General features: G+C 44.0%; 1 protein-coding gene across 1 annotated transcript in view; it reads left to right on the forward strand.

Annotated features, from left to right (window-relative positions):
• The window catches only part of LOC308317085 (phosphatidylinositol 3-kinase regulatory subunit alpha-like), a gene marked incomplete at its 3' end in the record, with an annotated part of 35,514 nt that overhangs the window by 14,412 nt on the left and 11,102 nt on the right, over positions 1-10,000 (forward strand). Inside the window, exon 3 of the mRNA XM_080765876.1 lies at positions 8,985-9,080. Within this exon, the coding sequence (XP_080622002.1) occupies positions 8,985-9,080 (96 nt within the window). The remainder of the gene's footprint in view (positions 1-8,984; positions 9,081-10,000) is intronic.

Below are 10,000 nucleotides of genomic sequence, written 5' to 3' on the forward strand. Positions count from 1 at the left end.
CCATTTTGGTGTTGGCATCATGTTATGCTTTAGCTATTGAAAAATAGCAGATCTACAAGCTCGTAGCGCGCCACCGAGTGGCGCGCTACGAGCTTGTAGGTCTGCTGTTTTTGAAAAATCGAAGAACGACTGACATTTTTTTAGAATCTGATCTCAGGTCAGAATGGGTTAATCAGACCAGTGTGTGTCCAGTGGAAACCTCGTATGAATCTGATCTCAGGTCAGAATGGGTTAAATCAAGCACATAACATGGAATATTTCTCACTCACACACATTCTATAGGAAATTATTATGATTTGATTTGATTATCTTTATTTTGAAACCTTCAGGTAAGACAGTCAAATAAGAAAAAAGAAAAAACAATATATATATATATAACCACAATGCATGTATATTTATTTTTTGAATGAAATAAGAAAATTATAATGACAACAATGTGATCATTGGTCTTGCGCACCTGAAGTTCAAAAAGGAGTAGGAAGAAGTAAAAACTTATTTACTCCTACCCCCATCAGTAATTGCAATAAACATATAATCCAAATGTAACAGCATCCATACATGCATACACGCGTACATGTGTCCATGTGTATGTAAGAACAATAAATGAGAAATCAAGTATAATAAATAAGAAAACAAGTATAATAATTAAGAAATCAAGTATAATAATTAAGAAATCAAGTATAGCCCGAGATAATCAGCGTGCCTCATCCTCCACTCTGTAATAGTTAAGTAAGTCATTTTTGTACATCCTCTTAAATTGTACAATGTTGGTGCTTTGTTTGAGTTCTACAGCCAGACCATTCCACAGATTGACCCCACAGATTGTTATACATTGACTTTTCATGGTAGTGTGGACAAGAAGTTTCTTCAAATTTAGCTCCCCTCTTAAATTATAACCCCCCTCTCTGTCAAAAAACATGTTCTGTTCACTGGTAATAATCTATTTCTTGCTTTAAACATGACTTGTGCTGTTTTGAACTTGACCATATCAATGAATTTCAATGCCTTTAACTGTAAAAAAAGAAAAAGAGCGTTTGTGCGTTCCTGATATGAGACATTATTCACAATCCTTATTGCTCTCTTTTGAATTATGACCAATGGATGAATGAACCCAGAGTGCATTTCTCTTGTCGTTATTACGTGTGACGTGTGCAGATCTGTGCAGACAGACAGGCAGACCGGTGCAGAGAGAGAGAGAGAGAGAGAGAGGAGGCGAGACTCGACGGAATGATCGAGAATAAAGTAATATTTTGTTATCGTGTTTCATGGTTGAGGCTGGGAGTGAAAGCAATAAGTAGCGCCGGTGCGACCTCGTTCAAATTTAACTCGCACATTAAGTAAATTAAGTAGCATAATTATGCGACTTAATAGGTCGCACGCTGGAGCCCTGGCACCTCGTAATGTAGTTTACTCTCCGACACTTGTGGAATAAGAGGGTGTGCGTGCGTGCGTGCGTGCGTGCGTGCGTGCGTGCGTGCGTGCGTGCGTGCGTGCGTGCGCGTGCGTGTGTGTGTGTGCGTGCGTGCGTGCGTGCGTGTGTGTGTGTGCGTGCGTGTGTGTGTGCGGCGTAGTGTTTATGTAACAGGCAGCCTGTAGCTAAAGGTCAAAGGGTCGTTGGGTGTTGACACCTGGGCGTGTCACTACAGTACAGAAGAAAACTTTACACTTCCTAGAATCATATTTATTTACCCCCAAAGCGTCTGGTTGACAGTAGCCAATAGCATCACAGCGTCTGGTGACGGTATATAGCCAATGGCATCACAGCGTCTGGTGACGGTATATAGCCAATAGCATCACAGCGTCTGGTGACGGTATAGCCAATAACATCACAGGAACAGAAAGGTATATGTTTGACCTGAATTCAGCCTGTGTGGTTTTCTTAAACATGTCCATACGTAGCGAGACATAGCAGATCTACAAGCTTAATGACCTGAATTCAGCCTGTGTGGCTATCTTAAACATGTCCATACGTAGCGAGACATAGCAGATCTACAAGCTTAATGACCTGAATTCAGCCTGTGTGGTTATCTTAAACATGTCCATACGTAGCGAGACATAGCAGATCTACAAGCTTACACAGCGCGTCGGGAATGCAGAGTGGGGCCACAATATATAAAATAATACATGAATTATTTACATCTCATTTTGCATCTTGTCTGTACTGCACTCTTCAGCCCGCGGGGGGAGACATTGCACCGTGTTTTCCCCATTTACCACTCAGTGGTGGACAGTAACTAAGTATATTTACTCAAGTACTGTACTTTTTACAGTTTTGAGGTATATTTCACTTTATCAGAGTATGTCCAATGTTCAGTACCTATTACTTCTACTCCACTACATCTCAGAGGCTAATATTTAACCCATTCTGACCTGAGATCAGATTCATACGAGGTTTCCACTGGAGACACACTGGGTCTGATTAACCCATTCTGACCTGAGATCAGATTCTAGAAAAATGTCAGTCGTTCTTCGATTTTTCAAAAAATAGCAGATCTACAAGCTCATAGCGCGCCACTCGGTGGCGCGCTATGAGCTTGTAGATCTGCTATTTTTCAATAGCTAAAGCACAACATGATGCTGACACCCCCCAGAAGCAAAGCTTTGAGTTTAAAATGTTCGCTCTGAAATAATTTATATATCGCCACATTTTCACCATTTTTCAAAAATAGCAGAGCTATACAAACTTGTAGCTTGTAGATCTGCTATTTCTCAATAGCTAAAGGATAACATCCTGCTTTAACCCCTTTTGGTGTTAGCATTAATTATGTTATGCTTTAGCTATTGAAAAAAACGCAGATCTACAAGCTCGTAGCGCGCCACCGAGTGGCACGCCACAAGCTTGTAGGTCTGTTTTTTTTTTTTTTAAACCGAAGAACGACTGACTATAGAAACATAGCTTTTTCAGAAAATTGTCAGGATGTTGGAGACATTTTTAGAATCTGATCTCAGGTCAGAATGGGAGAAACACCACAATGGGTTAATATTAGCCATGGTATAATCTCCTGCCAAAAACAACAGCCCGGTTGCAAACTGCCCAGAGATCAGCATGGAGGTGCAAACTCCATGTGGCGTGTTGGCGTGTTCCCAGTCCACTTGGTTACATAATGTAATGAGTTGTGCCATTAACACATTCTGACCTGAGATCAGATTCTAAACATGTTCTTCTACATCCTGACCGTTTTCTGAAAAAGCTAATGTTTCTATGTCAGTCGTTCTTCGATTTTTCTAAAATAGCAGACCTACAAGCTCATAGCGCGCCACTCGGTGGGGTGTGTGTGTGTGTGTGTGTGTGTGTGTGTTTGGGGGGGGGTGTGTGTGTGTGTGTGTGTGTGTGTGTGTGTGTGTGTGTGTGTGTGTGTGTTGGGGGGGGGGGGGGGGGGGGGGTTGGGTGGTTTACATGTAACCTCTGGAATGAAGGGCGTTGAGTTTCACTTTTCTCAGAAGTAGTTCCTTTACTGCACGGTCCATGTGTTGGTCTGGTCTAGTCTAGTCTGGTCTGGTCTGGTCTGGTCTGGTCTGGTCTAGTCTAGTCTGGTCTGATCTAGTCTGGTCTGGCCTGGCTCCAAAACTGTGGAATGCACTTGTCATTGCAGTCAGAACTGCAGCATCACTCCCGCCGTATAGTCTGAAAACCCACCTTTTCAGACTCCATCATGGCCCATAGCACTTACCCTATACCCCCTTAGATAGCATTTCTGATACCGACTTATAGCATGTTATGTAGACGGCACTAAGAATTGCATTGCATGTAGTCATAGCACGTCATGGTAGGCCTACATATGTATAGCATAGTATAGTATATATGTATAGTTCATTAGTTTCATAGGTATTCCACTGTTACGTTCTTAGCTTACTCATGTTTCATGATAAATTCTTTCTACTGTACATGTATTCCCATGCTTTTGTTCTTGCTCTGGATTAAGAGCGTCTGATAAATGCCTACATTGTACATTTCTAAATTTATATCCAGGTTTTAGTGAATGTGGTAAACCTCGCCCTACATAAACATTAATTAAACTCCCACCATTGACAATGAATGGAGAGTTTGGGATAAAAAGGCATAGTGTGTATATTTTAAATTTTACGTCACAATATGATATTTTGATTGATTGAAAACTTTATTTCAGACACAATGGGTCCATATACAAAATGACATGATAATATAGTACTTTATTGTCAGTTCACACTGAAATGTGTCTTGCGACACAGCAGCCAAGTAATGCAGAGCACACAATATACACACATTTTTACATAAACACAAAGAACAAGACAATTTTACATACATAAAGACATGAGCAATATTATCCACCGCTTAGATTATCCTGTAGCTACTACAACTCCTGATTGATGATGATGATGATGATGATAAGAGGAGCGCCCCTCACTTCACAGGGGTGTGATTTTCTTAATTCCCTGCAAAGTAAAGGGCTTTGGAACCCGACCGGGTTTCTGAGAGACAGCCGTGCGTGCGTGCGTGCGTGCGTGCGTGCGTAAGCACGGCGCAGTGTGTCTAAAGGTCTCTATTTGGGGAACCTTTAGTGTCCCTGTGCTTCTGAGAAACCCCCCCCCTTAAGTAACTTAACCCATTCTGAACGGGAACCCATTTTGGTGTTAGCGTCATGTTATGCTTTAGCTATTGAAAAATAGCAGATCTACAAGCTCATAGCGCGCCACCGAGTGGCGCGCTACGAGCTTGTAGGTCTGCTATTTTTTGAAAAATCGAAGAACGACTGACATTTTTTTAGAATCTGATCTCAGGTCAGAATGGGTTGATCAGACCAGTGTGTGTCCAGTGGAAACCTCGTATGAATCTGATCTCAGGTCAGAATGAGGTTAATCAGACCAGTGTGTGTCAAGTGGAAACCTCGTATGAATCTGATCTCAGGTCAGAATGCGTTAAGTACATTTGGTTGCTGTCGGGTAGAGAAGGTTCTATCTACGCACACACCTGGTCAGCCCCCAGACGGGTGTGTGTGCGCAGCCATGGTAACGGAGAAAGGTCGTACGCATGCATGCACACACACACACACGCATGCGCACACACACACACACACACACACACACACACACACACACACACACACATGTGCACGCATGCATGCACACACACACACGCACGCACGCACGCCTGCACATGCACACGCGATGAGTTTAACACTCATGGATTGGATTGATCATGGGGACCTGAGGACCTTATTTCTGTCATGCTAAATAGTTCTCTGAGAAACTCGTGTTTCTGCGTCAGTCCGTGGTTCTCTCAACCCGTTTAATGTTAAACTCGTGTTTCTGCGTCAGTCCGTGGTTCTCTCAACCCGTTTAATGTTAAACTCGTGTTTCTGCGTCAGTCCGTGGTTCTCTCAACCCGTTTAATGTTAAACTCGTGTTTCTGCGTCAGTCCGTGGTTCTCTCAACCCGTCGCATGTTAACCCATTCTGCATACTGGGTGGAGAAACCCTTGTTGGCTGAAAGCACATGCAGGAGTCAGACGTTTCTTGTAGTTTTGGTCACCAGGTTTTCACACACCTCAGGAGGCATTTTTGTCCACTCCTCTTCACAGATCCTCTCTCTCTGAGAAACCCCCCCCCCCCCTCCTCTCTCTGAGAAACCCCCCCCCCCTCTCTGAGAAACACCCCCCCCCCCCTCTCTGCACGCAGTTCCAATAATCTCTTCCAGATGAGATCTTATTTCTACATGGTGTGTGTGTGTGTGTGTGTGTGTGTGTGTGTGTGTGTGTGTGTGTGCGTGCGTGCGCTGTAGTCACCATAGCTTAGTTGTCATTTAGCTTCCGTCTGTGAAAAATATGGTAGTCGACGCAGATATTTTGTCTTAGTTTTTTGTCGACAAAAAACAACCCTGCTGTAAACAGAAACAACACTGCTGTAAACAGAAACAACACTGCTGTAAACAGAAAGCACACAGGCTGTCCGAGGTGGAAATACCTTAAAGGTTTTATGACATTCATTTTCATTTATTTTAGTTTTTCTTTTAGGTTTTATGACCTCAATTACACCCAAAAAAAACCTGAACTTTGAACATTCAGTGGATTTTCTGTGGTCTGGAGTTTTCTTTGGGGTTCGGAAGCCTTTTGAGCTATACAATGAAAACGGGCAACACAGTGAAAACAGTGACATCTGCTGGCAAGTCCCATTGACATATATGGGATTTGCAGGCTCTTACATCACAAACTGCCGGCAAATCAGAGCACCTGTTTGAGCCAGAAAACCCCAGATCACAGAAAATCTACTGTAGCTTTTTTTGCGAACGCAGTGAGCACTTACTATGAGACCTAGCAGATCATGTCTGTCTGTGTGTCCGTGTGTCTGTCCCGCTATCCAAATATGGAGTGTGTTGCATCAGCAATCACTCAGCTCCATATATGGGCACAAAAGGGGCCAGGTCCACTCAGCTCCATATATGGGCACAAAAGGGGCCAGGTCCACATATACAGTAACAGCGGGACAGACACACAGACAGACAGACAGACAGACATGATCTGCAGGGTCTCAGCTGCGTTCGCTTCCCGCGTTTGCGCGTCTTACTGGTTATTAGAGAAACTAAAAGGTTTTATTTTAATAATATTATATCTAATTATATTAGATAGATTAGTTAGATTTGCTGCTTTCTTTTGTTTTGGGGATTTTAGCAGTTTTTGGCAGGGGGGGGCGGGGGCATTCGAGCATGGGGCTAAATATGTACTCTTTTACAAAATATTATGGCAATTTTTTTATTTTATTATTTTGTATAGTCCTAATAAACCCCAGGTAATTACATCTGGCTACAAAAGATCACAGGATCTATTGAATGTGACAAACTGACATATTGAGCCTATACACACAGTATAAGCCTCCCCCCAGTAGGCTACCTTCACAATCAGTAGATCCTGTGATCTTCTGTGGCCAGATGTAATTTCCTGGGGTTTATTAGGACTATAGTAAATAACACAAAAAATAATCACCATAAAATGTTGTAAAAAAATACATATTTTGCCCGAATGCCCCCCCCCCCCCCCTGTCAAAAACAGCCAAAATCCCTAAAACAAACGAAAGCTGCAAATGAAAAGAAATAACACTCATCTTTTAGTTTCTCTAATAACCTAAAACATGAACCTTGGTTGAAAAAAACTAAAGTTGTCCTTTAACAAGTGACAGTACAGTACAGTACAGTACAGTACAGTACAGTACAGTACAGTACAGTACAGTACAGTACAGTACAGGAGCCAGAAAAAAAGGACTCCATTCATGTTGAAAGTTCAGCTTTGAGCCCTTGAGCCTTTCATGTCCACACACACACCTGTGGACACACGGATCTGAGGGAGGGGATTAACCCATTCTCACCTGATTCTAAATCCTGACAGTTTTCTGAAAAACCCCCATGTTTCTATGTGTCAGTGGTTCTCAAACATTTTCATGTCAAGGACCCCCGAATATATATGATATTGGCCGCCGACCCCCATCTGAAAATATGTTGTTGCCACAGAGTGGCGCGCTACGAGCTTGTAGGTCTGCTATTTTTGAAAAATCGAAGAACGACTGATTTTTTTTAAAATCTGATCTCGGGTCAGAATGGGGTAATCAGACCAGTGTGTGTCCAGTGGAAACCTCGTATGAATCTGATCTCGGGTCAGAATGGGTTAAAAAGTGAACGATGAAAGAGAGACAGAGTGTGCAGGGCGCCTGCACACAACACCATGCGTTGATGCCATGTGTGCACATGTGCAGGCACCCATCACCACGTCCAAACAAAAACACAGTACAATACAGTACAATACAGGAACAGATGAACATGATACAGTACAGTACAGTGCAGTGTACTTCGTCCAACCAGGGAAACTCCCCCCTGTCAGGTGTAAAGGAGCAACTTGGACACTCAGGCATGAAGGAAGCATGAGTTCAAGTCCGTTGCTCTCCCCTTGTCCCCCATATATGGGGACTAGGTTGCTCTCCCCTTGTCCCCCATACATGGGGACTAGGTTGGTCTCCCCTTGTCCCCCATATATGGGGACTAGGTTGGTCTCCCCTTGTCCCCCATATATGGGGACTAGGTTGGTCTCCCCTTGTGCCCCATATATGGGGACTAGGTTGGTCTCCCCTTGTCCCCCATATTTGGGGACCAGGTTGGTCTCCCCTTGTCCCCCATATATGGGGACTAGGTTGGTCTCCCCTTGTCCCCCATATATGGAGACTAGGTTGGTCTCCCCTTGTCCCCCATATATGGGGACTAGGTTGGTCTCCCCTTGTCCCCCATATATGGGGACTAGGTTGGTCTCCCCTTGTCCCCCATATATGGGGACCAGGTTGGTCTCCCCTTGTCCCCCATATATGGGGACTAGGTTGGTCTCCCCTTGTCCCCCATATATGGGGGACTAGGTTGGTCTCCCCTTGTCCCCCATATATGGGGACTAGGTTGGTCTCCCCTTGTCCCCCATATATGGGGACTAGGTTGGTCTCTCCTTGTCCCCCATATATGGGGACTAGGTTGGTGGAGGGTGTGTAGAGCCCAGGATCACATTAGATGATTGACACAGGGGTGAAAAATGTGTTACAAAATCGTGGGATAAAAAAAAATATATAACAAAAAAACAGTACAGTACAGTACAGTACAGTACAGTACGCCCATGCCCACATGTGCTCTGCCTCTCAGCAGCACCTCTCTGTCTCCTGAATCACTCCATTCATTCATGGGGTTTTTTGGGCCACTCCTTTGGTCTGGTAACGTGCATCCTTTGAAGGCTTGCATGTTGTTTTTTTTTAGCTTAGCTGACTTGAATATGTATTTCAGAGCGAACATTTTTAACTAAAATATTTGCTTTCGGGGGGGGGGGGGGGGGGGAACATGGGTTCTTCAGAAAAATGTTAGGTTTTTGAAGCCTTTTTTTTTTTAAATCGATCTCAGTCCAAAATGGGTCAAAAGTAAAAACCTTTGAGTATTTTCTCCGTTCCAGTATTTCTACTTGCATTGAAGTATTTCTCCTCCTAATCCTCCAGGCTGTCTCCTATTGGTGGACCTCACAGAGCAGTTTGTCCTCCCAGAGACCGCTCCCCCTATGTTGAGCACCCTGCTGGAGGCCATCGAGAGGAGAGGTACACACACACACACGCACGCATGCACGCACGCAGCCACACACGCACGCAGCCACGCACGCACACACACGCACACACGCACGCACGCACGCAGCCACGCACACGTCATGTTGAGCGCTCTGCAGTAATCCATGGAGAGGAGAAGGTCAGCTCAACCCAGCCTGCTGGGTCACTGTTTATGTTACACGGTAGTGACGGATTAACCCCTCTCTGGCGCTTCACCAAATCAAAAGGCCCCTACTGATTCAGCCAATTAATTAATTAATTAATTAATTAACATGCATGCGTTTAGCGCATATCCACTACTGCCTGCGCTGCCCGAAGACACAGCAGCCAGCAGGCACTGCCGCACTGGGCACAGCCTTTCCAACTTCAGTCTCTGCTAAACTATCTGCAATTTCCCAGAAAGATAATTAGCCTATATCTACAAGCTCCATTAGCAGGCAGCAGCATGTTTTGTCTAAATTGTCTTTGTGGCCAACAAATGTAGCTACATTTGCAAACAGTGCTGTTGACCATGTTGTTACATGGTCCGTATAACATGTGTGCACCAACAGACAATGCCAATATGCTATATTAACATTAGAACGTTTTAAAGACAGATTAATTATTGACGACAATGCAACCTGTGGGTCCAACGTCACTGAAAACTTTCATACTAGCAATTAAATTAATTTACTCACGAGTGCTGAAATCGTGAAATGGAGGATGTGAGAACACACTCTTGTTGTATTAGAGCTGCAGGGTAAATATGAAGTTTTGCGCCACGGTCTTGTTTATATTCCTCTTTACATAGGCTGTATGTTATTGTCGCAACAACACACGAGTGAGGGGGCCTTCCTGAGCGAGGGGGCTTCTGACGGCGTCGCTTACTCGCTTCCCCTCTGTCAGAGGAGGAAGCGACGCGCAGCCGTCGTGAA

The sequence above is a fragment of the Protomyctophum bolini genome, assembly GCF_963924005.1.
Source record: "Protomyctophum bolini genome assembly, chromosome: 6".
Lineage (NCBI taxonomy): Eukaryota > Metazoa > Chordata > Actinopteri > Myctophiformes > Myctophidae > Protomyctophum > Protomyctophum bolini.